Source organism: Bactrocera oleae, chromosome 5 (assembly GCF_042242935.1).
Source record: "Bactrocera oleae isolate idBacOlea1 chromosome 5, idBacOlea1, whole genome shotgun sequence".
Taxonomy (NCBI): Eukaryota; Metazoa; Arthropoda; class Insecta; order Diptera; family Tephritidae; genus Bactrocera; species Bactrocera oleae.
In genome coordinates, this window is record NC_091539.1 from 33,235,850 (window position 1) to 33,255,759 (window position 19,910).

Genomic DNA, 19,910 nt, shown 5'->3' on the forward strand with positions numbered 1-19,910 from the left:
GGTTATATATATATAAATGATCAGGATGAAGAGACGGATTGAAATCCGGGTGACTGTCTGTCCGTCCGTCCGTGCAAGCTCTAACTTGAGTAAAAATTGAGATATCTTTATGAAACTTGGTAGACATGTTTCTCGGTACCGTGAGACGGTTGGTATTGCAGATAGGCGTAATCGGACCACTGCCACGTCCACAAAACGCCATTAATCAAAAACAAATAAGTTACCATAACTAAGCTCCGCAATAAGATATAAGACTGTTATTTGGTACACAGGATCACATTAGGGAGGGACATCTGCGGTTAAAATTTTTTTTAAAGTGGGCGTGGTTCCGCCCCTAATAGGTTTGATGTGCATATCTCCTAAACTGCTAAAGCTATAATAACAAAATTCACTGAGAACAAATGTTTTAGCACCTCTATCTACGGTGTGAAAATGGGTGAAATCGGGTGACAACCCCGTCCCTGTATAACGGTACTGATAAAAACTACTAAAAGCGCGATAAATCAAGCAGTAAATACGCCAGAGTTATTAAATTTTAACACAGGGATCGTATGAGCTGACTTTATAGGAGCCGCGTTCGAAATTAGACAATGGGCGTGGCACCGCCCTCATTTAGGTTAAAACCCATATCTAAGGATCTGCTTAACCGATTTTAACCAAATTCGGTACATAATATTCTTCTCATATTACTATGCTATAGTGCGAAAATTAACGAAATCGGATTACAACCACGCCTATTTCCCATATAACACCATTGCAAATCAAACAGCAATGACTGTATCGGAATAAAACTTTGCGTGAATAATACGTTTAAAGTATGCCACTTTGTGAACAAAAAAAATTGTCTAAATCGAATCAAAACTGTTCAAGCCCCTAGGTACTGAATATGTAGACCCCAGTGCCTATAGCTGACTTTTTACCGAAAATATCGGTCAACATAGAACAAGGCGGCAAGATCCACAAAGAAATCTAAAACGAGTATACCATTTGACTTTGCGAGAGTATAAAATGTTCGGTTACATACGAACTTAGCCCTTCCTTACTTGTTTAAACAGCTTTTTTTGGTTGTTTCGTGGGGGGTAAGCTCTATATTAACACTAGAACTACGAACCGGTCAAATAATTGACTTATACCATTTCCTCTTTATTCCTATTTAATATTTTACGATAATGTCATGATTTTGATTAAATTTGTGTATTTAATAATATTATAGATTATTTTGTTCTTACGCTACTAATTTTCAGAAAGGGAGAGACCTATTTGTAATAGGTATATGGTAAATCTTCGTAGTGTTAAACTCGATTAGTTTTAAGTGTTACAATCGTTACTAATTTAATGTTTAAGAATCAAGAACTTGAATGAGAACAATAGATAAAATAGCTAAAACAAACACAATAATAATTTATACTAAAACGTGACCTATATTTATGCGCACGGAAAAAAATTCTTAACAGAACTCAGACTAAATAAAAAAATAATAACAAAAAGCGAAGTTTCTTTTTACTTAAACACAATACGGGCGACGACGAATATTCGTCGTACTCGGCGGCGCCGTCGAACGGATTTTCGCCGAGTGTTGCCGCCGTGTAAAACACAATATGGACGATTTTCGCCGCAACTGTCAGTGCTTGTCAACTGTTAGTGCTTGTGAGTCTAAGAAAATATGAGTCCTCGTATTTTTCGATTAATCCAAATTTTAAAAATGTTAAATAAAATGTTAACCATGTGTAGGTAGGTAGGTAAAGTGGCTGTCTTTCGACCCACCTAGACCTTTAGGAGACCCATTGTGATACCATGTGTAAGATATACATAGATTTTAAATCGCGTTCAAGAAGAAGAGGATGGATACGACCCGTGAATTTAACAAGAAAGGAATTAGGGTTTTATGGTACTTGTTTTAAAACGCTGAAATCTATGGAGGAAGAGCACTTTTTCCAATCAACAAGGATGAGTGTTTCAAAATTTAAGCTCTTCTTTATTTATTAAAAGACAAGCTCCATCGCTGTTCGAGAATAGAACCGATAAATGAAGAAACACGTTGGGGAATTACATTTAATAATTTATATTAGAATTGTAAATAACAGGAAGTTATATTTAGGTATTTATCTCAAGCCTGCTGTCTTAAATTTCGAATGGAAAAACATTTCTGAAAAGTGGGCTTTACATTTTTGCTAAATAATAAAAATTGATTCTATAAATGAATTTTTTTTTATGTTTGTATTAACATAGTTTGCCCGAGACGTAGTGGTTCACTTTTTTATAATTACAAAAAAACATTCAGCATTGGGGCAGTAGGAAGTCAAAGCGATGGCGGAATTTTTGCTAAAAGTGCTTTTGGGAAAATAATATTAAGAGGAAGCATCGTATTGCTTCCTCTCGATCACCTTCCAGGTAATTATTAAATAATCTGAATATTGGAAATAACTTAATTTTTTATGATTACAAATACTTTCCTTATTTAGACACAAATAAAGACTTCCAGTATATCTTTGTGGGGGAATGCTTTTCCACTTAAGGAAAACCTTATGCGTCCATATCCTGGCCACAACTTGTCTCCTCTGAAGCAATACTACAATAACAAGTAAGGAAGGGCTAAGTTCGGATGTAACCGAACATTTTTTACTCTCGGAAAGTGAAATGGTATACTCGTTTGAGATTTCTTTGTGGATTGGCTGATATTTTCGGTAGAAGGTCAACTATAGGCACTGGGGTCCACATATTAGGACTTAGGGACTTGAACAGTTTTGGTTCGATTTAGACAATTTTTGGTCACAAGGCGGCATACTTTAAACGTATTATTCTCGCAAAGTTTTACCCCGATATAATCATTGTTGCTTAATATGCATAGTGGAAAGTGAAAGAATCAAATGGAATTTAAAATGGTGTTATATAGGTAGTAGGCGTGGTTGTAGTCCGATTTCGCCCATAGAAATATGAGAAGAATGTCATGTACCGAATTTGGTTGAAATCGGTTAAGCAGATCTCAAGAGATGGGTTTTCACCTAAAAGTGGGCTGTGCCACGCCCACTGTCTAATTTTGAACGCGGTTCCTATAAAGTCATCTCATACCATTCCAGAGATAAAATTTAATGTCTCTGGCGTGTTTAGTGCTTGATTTATCGCGCTTTTAGTAGTTTTTAACAGTACCGTTATATGGGGAGTGGGCGGAGTTGTCATCCGATTTCAACTATTTTCACACTGTGGGTAGAGGTTCTAAAAAAATTTGCTTCCAGTGGATTTTGTTATTATAACATTAGCGGTTTAGGAGATATGCACATTAAACCTGTTAGAGGCGGGACCACGCCTACTTTTAAAAAAAAATTTTAACTGCAGATGTCCCTCCCTAATGTGATCCTGTGTACCAAATAACAGTCCTATATCTTATTGCGGAGCTTAGTTATGGTAACTTATTTGTTTTTTATTAATGGCGTTTTGTGGGCGTGGCAGTGGTCCGATTACGCCTATCTGCAATACCAACCGTCTCACGGTACCGAGAAACATGTCTACCAAGTTTCATAAAGATATCTCAATTTTTACTCAAGTTAAAGCTTGCACGGACGGACGGACAGACAGTCACCCGGATTTCAACTCGTCTCTTCATATTGATCATTTATATATATATATAACCCTATATCTAACTCGATTAGTTTTAGGTGATACAAACAACCGTTAGGTGAACAAAACTATTATACTCTGTAGCTACAGGTTGCGAGAGTATAAAAAGATATCTTCCGACAGAGTTTACATAGAAAATGCGTTTGGTATATTAGCGAATAGGTGGAGAATATTACATAGCAATATTCATGCAGCACCAAAAATTAATTGATAAAATAGTGTTAGTATCAGTTGTGCTACATAATTATCTCATGCTAGATAGGAGCTCAGGATATTTTACTGAAGAGTTGGTGGACCATTCGGAAAATGGTGCTTTCGTTCCTGGAATTTGTAGGCACACAACTTCGCAAAGTCCAATTTTTCGAATTTCTCAAGCCAACCGTTCAACGGCGGAGGCGTTGAGGGACGAATTGGCGGAGTATTTAATTAAAAATTAAGCTAGTATTTTGTAAAACTTTATTCATTTTTTATTAAATTTCTTTTTTATTTAGTAAAATTCATATAAAATAACAAAAAGCGTTCATATTTCAAAATAACAATTCCACAGAAAAGCAAAAAACAATTCATAAGAAATATATAAATATAATGTGTAAAAATTCAAATTAATACTAAGCAGACTAACGCATTGCACCAAAAAATTAAAAAATAACACATAAAGAAATTATTTCAGTCAAATACATGTCATTTCTAGTTTCCTAATTCACTATACACTAAGGCACTTCGCCTCAATTTGACATATGTGTTAAGGGGTTAAGTGAGACTCACTTATGTTCCTCGTCAACCTTTTGAATAACAGTGACGTTGCATCCTCTTGTTCTGTGGAAATGGCTGCAAACTCTTTCACTGTATCCACGCACTTCTTCATCATGTCAGTGAACACAACGTTAACGCCATCCCTTGATGTCTTCCTTTTTTTTGCCGCATTTAGAGGAGTGTAATAACCTTCTGGAGGAGTACTTGTACTTGTTAAAGAAGAGCACTCTATTTCTTCCACAATTGCGTCAAAAGGCACGTTGCCGATGCTTCTGTAAGTGGAAAAGATTAAATTATAAGAATACAAATAAGACAAATGTAATATTTACTCTCGAGAATCACTGTAGCCGCGCAAAACACTTAATGTGTTCATATATTTCCATATTTTGCGTGGAATCGGAACACCACTGCCGGAAGCCAGTCGCTGTCCTTTCCAGCCCTTTCCAGCGTTTCCTACAGCTGTCTTCTGAAAATATTTATAATACAATACTTTAGAATAAAGTTTATAATAAAACAGGCTTTTCCAGACAGACAGACTCCTCCGGCACATTTATTATTTTAGCTACTTCTTCCTAAATTTGGATTTTTTAAACACATTTTTGTAATTCGGTGACGATAAATTGTTTATGCACTTATATTTACGTAGCTCCTCTATTAATTTTTCGTTTAAATCCATTTTATTTGCTTATAGCCACCTAGTGCGTACTTCGCGGTTAAAAGTATCACAATGTTTTGATTTTGAAATTGAAATGATGAAACCAAACAGAAACGATCTTAATATTGCCAACGCAGACAATTTCTTGAATTTTTTTTTCTAATTCTTAAAATTTTACTTAAAATAATCTTGCTTTGATATGGCGATGTCGTTTTTGCCGCGGTCGGCGATAAAATTAGAAATAGCTCTATTTCAAAAATCGTCATGGTGGGCGAAATTCGCCGCCGTCGCGTATTGTGTAAATCTTCATATACACTCGTGTGTTCGAATCACCCACGGCATCGCCGAGTACGACGAATATTCGCCGTCGCCCGTATTGTGTTTATGCTATTACTTGTTATTTATATTGACGTAGATATCACTAGTAACCGTTACTATCTGTTTTCGTACATACTTGCTTGCTCTTCACATTAAAAACCGTTAAAACGTCTGAGCTTAGATGTGGTTGTGAATCAAAGACTTTAAATATTCGCATGTGTTTGTTGCTGAGTTGAGTGAAATATTTCTGTTCATTTTGTATAGTCAACTTTTAGGCAGCTTGAATATTTATAAGAAAAACGCTCGAAATTTTCGTTTTCAAAATAAGTGAAGTTGATTTCCACTTTCCAATAAAATTCTAAAATTGATAGTAATAATACACCTTTTTTCCATATTTTTTAATGATTTTATTTCGAAATCAACAAAAAAATTTACAATTTGAATAAGGTCATCATACTTTAGTATTCTTTAACATTTTTAGCCAAGAGCATATTATTAAACTTTTGTATTAACTAATTTAAACGTTTGTATATCATTTTATTAATGAGTCGATCCCGCCTTGTTGAGAATGATCTTTAAGATCTGATTGAGTGGTGAATGGTATAATTTTCCAATGTTATTTAAACAAATGATGACCAAACATTTTTAATACATTCAACTAATTCCTCTTTAGTGGAATACTATCGGCCAGTCTTGAAAACTTTGCGAGACAACCATCCCCACAGTTGTTCCAACTGATGTTCCTTCTTCCGAAGATCTTGGAAAGAATACTTGTATCCATCGGCCTTTCTAAATTAATTTGTTTTCGTCTGGAAAGACAAAATAGCCATATAATAATATCCAAGATAACAATATCCAAATATGGAGCATTTCTTAACACCCTTTAAACAGTAGATAAGCTCGCTTTAACACCAGTATTTGCCCGGATCTTGGAGGTCGATGCATGAGAGTTGAAAATTGTTCTTTATTGTGACCGCTTTTTTTAGTTCGACAGTAACCCGATTTATTACGCAAGAAATTGACTTTTCGACTTCTGCCACCTTTTTTTGATATTTTAAATACTGAAAGCTGTAACTCTTCATAAGCTATGATTATTGCTTTCTCTTCAACAATTTACAATTGCCTTTAACCATATTAAAGATAATAGAACACCTATAGCCTTCTAGTCTAGATGTCTCATGTCTTCAATAAGATTTTTCAAAATTCAAATTATTTTTGGAGATACTTAGAAACAGGCCGGAACTAAAACTTTAAACCCGTTTTTCTCGAAACTGTCTTTTTCAAAACGGTACCCATTATTTCTCAGGTTCGACTGGACATATTGACCGATATATACGGTATAAAGTAAATCTGAAGATTGAACATTTTTTAATAGGTGTATGCGAGATAGGTGTACCAACACCCGATTTTTTCTACAATATTTTAGGCATTACTATATACTTTTAATTTCAACCGGATGTTTGAAAATCCTGATATTAGTTCTATGGGGGATAGGACAAGCTTTCACCCGATAATATCCATTTTAGGCACAAAGATACATTGTTAGGAAAAACTACGCTCACTCAATTTAATTAAGATATCTTACACTTCGGCCGATATATGGGGTATACAGTCGGCCGGAAGTTCGAAAATCGTTCTATAAGGTATATGGGGCCTACGGGGCCATATGGCATACATTAGTACAATATTCGTGCAAATTTTTATCCCGATGTATTAATTGGTGCTTGATTAGTATATTCGGATGGAATTTAAAGTTGTGTTATATGGGAAGTAGGCGTGTTTGTTGTTCGGTTTCGCCCATTTTCGCATTGGAATGTTAAAATAATCCTATGTGCCAAATTGGATTGAAATTGGTCGGATAGATTCGGAGGTATGTGGTCGCACCTAAATGTGAGCGGTGCCACGCCCATTGTCAAATTTTGATCCCGGCTCCTATAAAGCCCTCTTGGGCTATCCTGTTTATAAAATTTAATGTTTCTGACGCATTTAGTTATTATTTTCCCACCGTCGTAAGAATCGAACGAATTTGTTCAATGTAAATTCAAGTGATATAACTTGAATGGTTTTGGAGATATGTATGCACATTAAACCTATTAGGAGGTGGGGCTACGCCCACTTTTTCGAAATCTTCAGCCCACATATGATCCTCACATCTGTGATTCCCTTTTCCAAATTACAATTTTATATCCTAATTTAATGCTTAGTTATGTCATTTTATAAGTTTTCGATTAATGCCAATTTGTTGGCGTGGCAATGGACTGATTCTGTACATCTGCAATACCAACCTCCCTTGGGTGGCAAGAAACACGTGTACGAAGTTTCATCAAGATATATTAATTTTTACTCAAGTTGTCGCTTGAAAGGACAGAAGAGCGGACAGACTGTCACTCGGAATTCAACTCGTCTGGTCATCCTGATCATTTGTATATATATGTATAGGTCGCTTGTAACACTTAAAACTGTTTGTTGTGGTATCATATCATATATCATGTACGTGTGCATATTTTCTGTAGTCGAGATAAAAGCATTTGACATATTCATACCATACATATGTACATGATATACATCTGATATTATACCACAACAAACATTCAGAGATCTCTACTTTTTAAGTAAAATTGTTAAAATAAATAAGATATTTTTTAAGTTTTTAATTGTTTATTTAAATTTTGAATTGTATTTGTAGATGTAGGTCTGACTAATTGCTCATAAAGTTGGAACCGTTTGTTAATAAACACTAAAGATAGGTGAATGAGGTAACGGTAAGTCAGAAAAAGCAGAAGACATAGTCCTGAAAGATGCATCAATATCTTGCCCTTCAACAGCTTTCATTTCCTGTAATCATATGCGTTGAAATTTAGTCCTTATTCGAAGACGTCGTATCGGATCCAAGTTCTTGATGAATAGAAGTAGAGACCTCAAAAAAGGTGCTGGTATTTCTAGTAAAGCAAGCTCAATGTCAATTCCATGGATTCATTTCATTAATCCTTATACTATTTCGACCACCAGGAGGCTTGAATGACTCAACAAAAGATGGTCCGGTGGTTTTTACTTCAGTATTTCGCATTTAATTACTTGATTCAGCGGCAGTAGTATTATATTTTTCCGATTACTTCGGTATTTGCCATAACATTATCTGCTTCAATTGCACCACCACCGACAAATTACTAACTGCTTCTCTTGGGAGCAGTATATAAGTATCTAAGAAAAAACAGTCTTTTGAAATACCGCCACTTTCTAGTATATATATATATATTGCTGATTAGTCTTGTGAAGCGCCCGATTTTAATATTAATAAATATTTTGTTTTTACTGTTCATGCAAATTTCACCACTTCCTCTTACCAGACTCTTCTGAAAAATTAAAGAATATAAATTACTTTATTTACGAACCTTTCAACAGAAAAATCATTTAAACATTCTGAAAATTCGAATTTTTTTATAGTTAAAGAGATTTGGGTAGTGCTTTAAAATATACATTCGTATTCTTGTACCAACTATCAATCATTTTGAAATGCTTTCAACATTTTATTTTTAAGAAGCATCAACAGAAAGCACATAAGGCTCAAGGGTTAAATTTTAATTTATGTATTGTAGCTATCAAGTTACTTTTAATTTCAATAGCGATTTTGCAAATGTCTTTGTAATGTAGAATTTTTTAATGGTCCATGTAGGAGAATAGAAAACGAAGCGGTGTAGAAATTTTCGCAAAATATTACTACTAAACTCTTTAATAGAAAGATCTATGAAGCCGCCTTCGTTTTTTTTGTGCAGACTCATATGTAGCACATTCAGCGCCCCATCGTTGCTATCACCGCTAGTTCGCCGATAGTGCCCATGTTCTTTCGAAGTTTCTTTTTTGATATTTAAGAGGATAGGAGCGTTCAAGAGTGGACCCTTTACTTTAATACCTTGACATACTCATCAACCGCTCTGAGGGTAGAGCATTGAGAAATTCGTGTACTCAAAGTTCCTATATAGGTCTTCTATCTTGACGCACTGCGTCCAAGCCAAAACTAATATACCTAGAAGAACTGGTCAATAAGAACCTTCATTTTAATATCAGGGGTTCCTTTCAGACTTGAATACGATCAAGGACGATGGAGAATACTCTCTTTTAATAATAGATAGATCTTCACTATATAAAAATCATAAAAATTACTCACCTTTAGCAATTATGTCTCCGACCTCTCAGACCAAGCACCTAAAGTTCGCATCCGAACTTGCAAAAGCGAAAGCGGCTCACGTTGTCGTCATGTGGAATATAGGTTGAAACCTGAAAGTGCGAGATTCTCACCAACTTCTTCAAACATACAAACATATGAAGTCTGCGGATCATCGTCCCTGACGTCTTTCGGTAGAATCTGGAGAACAACTTTCTCGAAACCATAGTTTATGACTCCTTTTGCGTGGTTAAGAGGATCGAGTGATTCCTTGTTTATGAGTATCAGCACTTGCCGATATGGTTTCTGAGTACTCTCTAACCTGATCACCCTCCAGTTGTGAGTTGGTAGAGAAGGATTGCAATAACGCAATATCTCTTCAATTTCGTCAGGACTAGAGGGCTCAGCTGGGAGCCAGACACGAGCACGAGGGCGGAGTGGAAGATCGTTTTTAATAATCGCCTCGATTCTTGCTCCTTTCCAAATTTCCCCCACTCTGGCTACAGCTTCCTTATAAATGGATGCCGACCGTTCGTCGGCACATCTGATAAGCTTGTGCAGTCCATGGTACCAACCGGCACTCTCACACGTCGGCGGTGGCCCAGGATTTCCACTGACCACCTTCATAAAAACCGCCGATATTGCCGCCGCTACCCGTTTCCACTCCTCCCGGGAAATGATTCCATCTTCTCTGCTGCGGTCAAAAACACAAAGTTCTATTGGACCGAAGTGTTTTGCGTTTTCGTTAAACGTTAATGCCGCTCCTGTCCGTGCCTTTTTGCTGAGGGATGCTTCCCCCTTATGCAACCTCTGCCGCTTTACCACAGACTGAGCCTCTCTCGATCCTGTTCGCTTGGTTTCTCCACCGCTCAGTACCCGTTTAGCCCACTCCAGTGTGCTAGCATGCCGCTCAGAATCTTGCTCAGTGTTTTTGCCACCATAGCGCAGTAAAATCTTAGTTGCCATGCGACGATCCGACCTCAGCTTTCTAGCTGCTGACACGTATTTCTTACCAGTACCCTTAGCGTTTGCTGAGGTTCGCGAACTACTAGTAGTCGTAGCAGATTTTCTTCTGCTCCTGCTGACGATTTCGTCTCGCACCTTAACTTTACTTGGATTACTTGTGGGTAAGCTCCAGTTTACTCCCGTTGAATTACCGCCTCCTGCGGGAAGTAGCCACGTTTCTGTGGAGATACTTGCATTACCTCTTGTGTAGAACGGTTCCGTCCGCATAGGTAATGACAGCCATCCTGAGACATTGTCTAATTTTGAATAGGTTGGTTCCCACCTACCTTCTCCCTCGTCCATTTGTTTTGAGTTTTTAGTATTCATGTTTCATGGGTCCCCACTCAGAGCCGCTATCCACTTCCCAGAAAGGTAGTCGCTTTTGATGGTCCCAAGGTTATCTCATTTACGAGGCCAAGGCGAGGGTTGACGCATGCCCTTATGAAGCTATGCGTTCAGAGCCGACCAGCGTAAAGAGGGAGTCATCTCAACCTGCACCTACCACACCAACTTAATGATGACGGGAAAGGAACGTACTCTGAGGCCTGCCAGGGTTTTAACGGGACGGAGGCAGCCTCAGCATTAGCCCGCCAGCCATTTCTGCAGGGTGTCACCCCTACATACTGAAGTAACGGAATACTTCGGCCACCAGCCCAGGATTCAACCAGATCCAATAAAAGTCATTATATGCAAAGTCCATGTCATTCCAGGGTTAAATATCCGTAGTAGTCTAACAGGCCGTGAAGGCCGCAGGTCATTTAGCGTTACCCAGAATGCACCGCGTGGAGGCGACCTGCCTTACATTCCACTGTACATAAGCAAATAGGCGGAGAGGTTTTTTTTTTATAAAAACCCCAATTTCAAAATATGATTTACTGCTATACATTTATTCTGTGCCTGGACTGTTTTTGATGATCAATAGTTAAGTTGTTAGCAAACCTGCATATGTTAAATTATATTCGCACGCACTAATACAAACAACTTAACATAACCATTTGCAGTTTTCCTTCTTCAAACAAAACTCCTCACACCCTTACATGTTTATGTAATCGTATATTAACTGTAGAAAGCATCCCGGAAGGTTCTGGCTCGAACAATTGATCCCATATGTGACTTCTGTCTTTTGGGTATATACTCGTATAGACAAACAAACCTAAAAAGAAGTAAAATAATAACTTAAATAGTTAAAAATGTGTTGCAAAAACTTTTTCTTTTGAACTCATTAATGAAAGAAATGCTCAATCCAAATAATTTATTTTTTTTGTCTTAAAAAAGTAGAAAAACATACATTTTAATTTAAGAGAGAAATTTTGTATGTGAGAATGAATTTTTAATTCATCCAACATATTAGAAAATAGTTAGAATTTGGGGTGTTGGAGGACTTTGGTTTTTGGTACAGCTTAGTGCCAAATTTCAACATATTAATACTCGTATCATAAATTCTTTAGCAGTAATTTTTCCCCTTAACTACTAGAGCAAGTATCTCCACAGAAACGTTTAAACATTTTTCCGAGAATAATGATTTAGAGTCTTCTCAAATTCTAAGCATCAATTTCACAGACATTTCTTTGCTTGCATTTTAATAAGTTTTCATGTTACATTGTTTAGGCATAATTATGAATTTTGATTTATTTTGACGTAAAGACTTTTAATGGCTGAGCGTAACTCGTATGTGTACAGAGTATGTACTTCTCGAAACCAAGTTTTTGAGATACTAGTGTGGGTATTGAAGTGAAACATCACATTGACCAAAAAATGTGTTTGGCACTCCATATGCGCTGGTATTGTGTTAGTATATAATATTCAACTTAAAGGAAAAACACGTTCCTCTAAATACGTACATACTTTACATACACATTTATATGTCTTATAGTTTTTGTGCTGTTTGTGGTAACTACATATATGTTTAGAGAATGCCGTTTAAATGCGTCTGATTCTATAAAAAAAGGCCTATTTGGACTACTTTGATTAAGATGGAAAATTTTCTTTTGGGTCAACAAGGAGAATATACCAAATATCCCTGTTTAATGTGCTTAAGCCGTGATGATATAGCAGAGGTAAGACAAAATACTGGACTAAAAACATTTGGCCGCATTATATAACCCCCTCATCATACAAAGTTAGGTCTGATAAAAGAATTTTTAAAAGTTTTAAACAAGGATTAGGAATGTTTTAAAAATATCGTAAAATATTTTCGAAATTGAGCACAGAAAAAACTAAAGCAGGTATTTTTGACGGCCCTCAAATCAGGGAACTAATAAAGGACTACCATTTTAGTGATTGTATAACAGATAAGGAGATTATATGATTGAATTTATTTGGGTTGTTCAAAATTTCGTCGAAAATAAATCAAGTTGATTGCAGCCTACGTCACGGCTGTCAATTTAAATCAATTTTGACAAGTAGATCAACTTGAAAGCAAGTTCTTGATCGTGTAACTACATACGCAAAACCAATATTTGAATCAGCTGTTTGCTAATGTGACAAAACTTGTAAATGAATAAATTTGAAGCCAATTCCATTTTAGTTTAGAAAAAGTTCCGCTATTTTAGCTTTTATTTTATTTAAAGAAGAAAGTAATGAAAAAAAATTAAATTAAGATATTAAGAGATAACATCCACTTGATGGACCAGGGGAATAGTAATGAAATTTTGCTTGCATTTACTTGTACGAGCTTGTATGTACTACATACATGCTTACTTAAAAGATTTATATCACATTATCGACATCGAGATAATTTAATTTGTAAAAATAAAATAAATTAATTTCTTAGCTTACATTTAAATCTGTCAGCGACTATATTCTTGCTTTATTACAAAGGCGATAAAATTGGTTTCCGTGGCACCCAAAACCGAATTTTATCGGCTTCAATTCTGACAACTATCAGATTCTACAACACCCCTATATACAAGTATTTACACACTTTAGTCATTCGTCAACTAGTGCCAAAAACTAGTCGATTGTGCGTAAAGTGCGACAAATCAATAAAGACGCGGATGGCCAATTACATTCTTATCATAGATAAAATGATCCGAAACTCCTCTCTTTGCCTTCTGAGAGAGCTCATGAACTTTCAGTGCTGCCAAGAAAAACCTCGAGTTCATGAGATGAACAGATGACAAACAAAACAATGAACTACCACTAAGAATCCCGCAGAAATAAATTGAGAAATCAGTGGGTAATTTGTGATATCAGATTTTTTGTTGACTTTTATATACTTATTTTGGTTAGAACTCCCAGCAAATGTTATGTAAACTTTGACTTTCGAATAAATTATCAAAAGATAATTGTTAATTGAGTATATAAAAAAGAAATAAAGATCATGTTTAGGTTATTTAAAACTTGTGTGTTTTGAAATATTAAAATATTTTGTTAAATTTAGTTATAAACGTTAATTTTGAAAATCTTTTGTGATTAAAATATACATGTACTTATATTTAGAAGTCATATAGGATATCTAGCTTGTGAAACTAATTTTAATTATGTACATTTTTCTGTTAAATGGAAACCGAAAAATACCCAAGAAATACATTTAAAAATCTCAAAACTTTTTTCTTTGCTTAATGGCACCACTGTCAAATGTTATAAAAAATATGGACTTTGACAGCGCTTTCTCAAATCAAAGAATTGTGGATCATTTAATCCTTGATTCTTATGTTTAATTTGGAATTCACAGACCCTTCATTCATTTTACATTATATAGTGCAAAAATAGCTTTATATCAATATTTAAATCATTGTTCAATTCTATTAATTCTGAAAGTTTTATAAATTCTTTTCATATGACAATTGTAATAAAATGCATTGAATTTGTACAAGATGACACACACACTTGGCCACACATTTCGTTTTCAATTTAATTGCTGCCGCTTAAAATCAACGCATGTGGCTTTTCGTGGATACTTTTCAAGTTAAATCACTCATCAGTTATTCCATACTAAACACTCACATTTGTGAATTCTTAACTTTTTGTATTTTCACAGCACACGAAACGAAAAATCAAACAAAAAAGTCACAGTTATAAAATCGACAAACGTCACCACCTCGAAACATATGTTTTAGACAGCACAGCACAACTATTTCTATTCAGCACCGGCGTAACGAAGAAGAGAAGAACCCCAAGACGCTACATTCACTGTTCTACCTGAGAAACTCACCACCGCAAGTTGGCAAAATATACTCAATATTTAGGAGGATGAGAATAACTGCGAAACGAAATATACTCACTATTTAGGGGAGAGAATGTGGTTACCGCTCAGTAATGGAAAGTACGCATAATCGTGTATTTTCCGCCCTTTTTAATGCAGTCCGCACTTTACACACAATCGACTACTTTTTAGCACTATTTGATGAAATACGAAAATATGTACATAGGTATTTTTATTTGCGACATTTTTAAAACTATACAGTATGATAGCACGTACACAATTTTTAATATTAGTAAAATTAACTTTGAGGAAACTAAAATATGCGTTGACAAATAGAAAAGCGGAAATTGTGTATTCTTAGCAGATTGGATAGATAAATGTAAAATTGTGGGCATTTCTACAGTGTGGTTCTATAATAAAGATCCAATGAATATATCGGTAGATAATTCTTTTCTGATAATAGTATGCCTGTATGTGCAAAATGGGTTGAAATGAGCATGGCACTAGTCTTATAGTACCAAGTAATATATGTACCAAGTATCGCTTGCACAGGCAGACGAATAGACACCCGGACCCAGACTTCAGTTCGGCTCGTTCCTTTTACTTTACATATATGTACACTAGGCGAGCGAGCGAAGCGAGCGTCCCGCAGCGCCCTCCCGCCGAGCTCGAGCTAGCTAGCTCTTATGTTAGTTGATTCTCGACAGCAGCAGAAAACTTTTATATATAATAGAGAGATAACCATATACTTGTATCTACCTCGATTAGTTTTAGGTAATACAAACAACCGAATATATGAACCTCAATGACAATAGCTTATTTTTTAATTGTCAACAGAGTATATTAAGTTTGCCATGAAGATTGTAAAATATTAAACGCTAAACCGCATAATTTGAAAGATACTTGTCCACTTAATTTCATTAAAATTTCACACATTTTTACCAACCTATACTGCTTAAAGATAGATGAAAAGTTGGAAATCACTATATATAGTATATTGGGGGCTGAAAAGGTCTGAGCTGATTACACTAACTTTTGACATTGCCCAAATATACTTGAGAACATATTTTCAATCAATTTCATAAATATACATACTTATATGTAAGTATGTAACTCACACTCTGACTGACGTATTCGACATAAGGTTTGTTAGAATAAAATATAACATCACTATGTGTGTTATATGGGAGTTGGAGTAATTCGTCGACCAATTTGACATATTTTTGGCTGAAAAGTATCGTAGGCCTACAAAGCTTTTGTTGTAAGTTTAAGTGAAGTTGCAGCAACGATAAAATACAAAGGGCCGAGTAATGACGCTATGTGTGGTCAGCTATTAGACTAACTTTATTTGCAAAATTCTTTCTTTAAATAATATTCTAAGCAATCTTTCAATACCGCTAAATAAATAGTATAGTTTTGTATTAGTGCATATAAACATAAGTATGTAAGTTATATACCTTTAACAGTTCATAAAAGAAGAATAACCCAAGTACATACTTTACGATATTGCTCCTTCGTATATAATGTAATTATTATTAAACAAGTAAGGAAGGGCTAAGTTTGGATGTAACCGAACATTTTATACTCTCGCAAAGTCAAATAGTATACTCGTTTGTGATTTCTTTGTGGATTGACTGATATTTTCGGTAGAAGGTCAACTATAGGCTCTGGGGTCCACATATTTAGTACTTAGGGGCTTAAAAAGTTTTGGTTCGATTTAGACAATTTTTGGCCACAAGGTGGCATACTTTAATCGCATTATTCACGCAAAGTTTTATCCCGATACAGTCATTGTTGCCTGATTTGCATAGTGGAAAGTGAAAGAATCAGATGGAATTTAAAATGGTGTTATATGGGAAGTAGGCGTGGTTGTAGTCCGATTTTCGCACTATGACATAGTAACATGAAAAGAACGTTATGCACCGAATTTGGTTGAAATCGGTTAAGCAGATCTCAAGATATGGGTTTTCACCTAAAAGTGCCACGCCCACTGTCTATTTTTGAACGCGGTTCCTATAAAGTCATCTCATACCATCCCAGAGATAAAATTTAATGTCTATGGCGTGTTTAGTGCTTGATTTATCGCGCTTTTATATGGGGACTACTCTGTAGCAACAGGTTGCAAGAGTATAAAAAGAGAAATGTATAAATGGGAGCGTAGCATTGCAAGCGGCTGGTTACTTAGTGTGCTTTTACATTGGGACTCTTTTGACCTTCATTTTTGGCAAATGCTCTTTTGGTGTCGCTCTGTGCATTCACACGAGAAGAAAGAGTCCAGCAACCAAATTTATAACAGGAATTTCCTAATCTTTAAGTATTAAAAATTCATAATTTCTTTACTTCATATTTTTGTCTATTTATTATAAAACATCTTTGAATAAATTAAAATTCTCATTTTAAATAAAAATAATATTCGAACTAACTCCTTTGCGGTTAAAAGAAATAAATATGAAAGCATCTTAATATTTTATCTTAATATAAAAGAGTAAAGTTACCATTTTTATTAGAATTTTTTTATATATACTGGTACATTATTACATTTAATACCGCTATATGTTATTAAAAATGTGAATTGAATATTTTTGGGTATCTTAATTTTCTCCTTATTTATAATTTTTCAAAATATTTCTATTATTCTATGCATACATATTTGCATATTACATACAAAAAATCGATAACAGAATTCAAATTTGTGAACGAATTCATTTGAAACCGAGCGCTCTTGCAACCGTTCAAAGAATTTGAAAGTGAAAAGGGTAGCAGCGAGCTGTTACGAACAAGACCACAAAGCGTGCCACCCGAACACAAGTGGCACGGTCCCTTCGTCTTTCCTCGTCGTCCCCTCGCCCACAATAAACCGGTTTGGGTTACAAAAGAGTCTGTGTGTAAAAGCACAGTTATTAAGCTTAATACATGTTAAATGGCTAAATATTCATATAATTGCGTGCACGAAAACATAGCCATAGCATAAGTGTATAAAGCAAGCGCAAGCAAGCAAGCTAATAATAATGTACACAATGCAAATACAATTATTAACTGCATTGAGTTGAATGACTTCTAATGATTGCCCTCGAATATTAAGCAAATAAATAGAGAACAAGAAATAGCAAAAAATATATTAGAACATATGACCGTATAATGCAGTGGCTCACAATCGATGACCCAACAACTATAGTATATTCAACACTATACGTTCAGGAAATTTTGCTAAGATGTCTTACATATTGACCCATATACAGCCAAATATATAGCCAAATGACAGTTAGAAAGTCTGTATATTGCGTATATAGGGCTAAGGGAATTATTTGATACATTTCAACCCATTTTTGACATACAGGCATACTATTATCAGAAAAGAATTCTCTCGCGATACATTCATCGGTCCTTCATTTGTATACTGGAGAGTGAAAGAATCAAATGGAAATAAAAAATCTACTATATGAGAAGTAGGCGTAGTACTCTGTGGCAACATGTAGCAAGGGTATACAAATAATGCGTGCACTGTAGAAATGCCCACAATTTTACATTTATCTATCCAATCTGCTAAGAATACACAATTTCCGCTTTTCTATTTGTCAACGCATATTTTAGTTTCCTCAAAGTTAATTTTACTAATATTAAAAATTGTGTACGTGCTATCATACTGTATAGTTTTAAAAATGTCGCAAATAAAAATACCTATGTACATATTTTCGTATTTCATCAAATAGTGCTAAAAAGTAGTCGATTGTGTGTAAAGTGCGGACTGCATTAAAAAGGGCGGAAAATACACGATTATGCGTACTTTCCATTACTGAGCGGTAACCACATTCTCTCCCCTAAATAGTGAGTATATTTCGTTTCGCAGTTATTCTCATCCTCCTAAATATTGAGTATATTTTGCCAACTTGCGGTGGTGAGTTTCTCAGGTAGAACAGTGAATGTAGCGTCTTGGGGTTCTTCTCTTCTTCGTTACGCCGGTGCTGAATAGAAATAGTTGTGCTGTGCTGTCTAAAACATATGTTTCGAGGTGGTGACGTTTGTCGATTTTATAACTGTGACTTTTTTGTTTGATTTTTCGTTTCGTGTGCTGTGAATAACTGATGAGTGATTTAACTTGAAAAGTATCCACGAAAAGCCACATGCGTTGATTTTAAGCGGCAGCAATTAAATTGAAAACGAAATGTGTGGCCAAGTGTGTGTGTCATCTTGTACAAATTCAATGCATTTTATTACAATTGTCATATGAAAAGAATTTATAAAACTTTCAGAATTAATAGAATTGAACAATGATTTAAATATTGATATAAAGCTATTTTTGCACTATATAATGTAAAATGAATGAAGGGTCTGTGAATTCCAAATTAAACATAAGAATCAAGGATTAAATGATCCACAATTCTTTGATTTGAGAAAGCGCTGTCAAAGTCCATATTTTTTATAACATTTGACAGTGGTGCCATTAAGCAAAGAAAAAAGTTTTGAGATTTTTAAATGTATTTCTTGGGTATTTTTCGGTTTCCATTTAACAGAAAAATGTACATAATTAAAATTAGTTTCACAAGCTAGATATCCTATATGACTTCTAAATATAAGTACATGTATATTTTAATCACAAAAGATTTTCAAAATTAACGTTTATAACTAAATTTAACAAAATATTTTAATATTTCAAAACACACAAGTTTTAAATAACCTAAACATGATCTTTATTTCTTTTTTATATACTCAATTAACAATTATCTTTTGATAATTTATTCGAAAGTCAAAGTTTACATAACATTTGCTGGGAGTTCTAACCAAAATAAGTATATAAAAGTCAACAAAAAATCTGATATCACAAATTACCCACTGATTTCTCAATTTATTTCTGCGGGATTCTTAGTGGTAGTTCATTGTTTTGTTTGTCATCTGTTCATCTCATGAACTCGAGGTTTTTCTTGGCAGCACTGAAAGTTCATGAGCTCTCTCAGAAGGCAAAGAGAGGAGTTTCGGATCATTTTATCTATGATAAGAATGTAATTGGCCATCCGCGTCTTTATTGATTTGTCGCACTTTACGCACAATCGACTAGTTTTTGGCACTAGTTGACGAATGACTAAAGTGTGTAAATACTTGTATATAGGGGTGTTGTAGAATCTGATAGTTGTCAGAATTGAAGCCGATAAAATTCGGTTTTGGGTGCCACGGAAACCAATTTTATCGCCTTTGTAATAAAGCAAGAATATAGTCGCTGACAGATTTAAATGTAAGCTAAGAAATTAATTTATTTTATT

At 34.9% G+C, this 19,910-nt stretch overlaps 1 protein-coding gene and 1 long non-coding RNA gene across 2 annotated transcripts in view; both read right to left on the reverse strand.

The window, feature by feature from the left end:
- Nucleotides 1–4,137: 4,137 nt before the first annotated feature.
- Nucleotides 4,138–19,910, reverse strand: part of LOC118682594 (uncharacterized) — a 46,988-nt gene continuing 31,215 nt past the window's right edge. The window contains exons 3-4 of the mRNA XM_070109531.1: nucleotides 4,698–4,834; nucleotides 4,138–4,640 (exon numbers count right to left, since the gene is read on the reverse strand). Of these exons, the coding sequence (XP_069965632.1) occupies nucleotides 4,358–4,640; nucleotides 4,698–4,834 (420 nt within the window). The 3' untranslated portion in view covers nucleotides 4,138–4,357. The remainder of the gene's footprint in view (nucleotides 4,641–4,697; nucleotides 4,835–19,910) is intronic.
- On the reverse strand, nucleotides 7,980–11,328 carry LOC106624008 (uncharacterized). Its single transcript, XR_004978413.2, has 2 exons — nucleotides 9,507–11,328; nucleotides 7,980–8,694 (listed from the first exon to the last, which is right to left on the reverse strand). It is a non-coding gene; the product is annotated as an uncharacterized lncRNA (long non-coding RNA).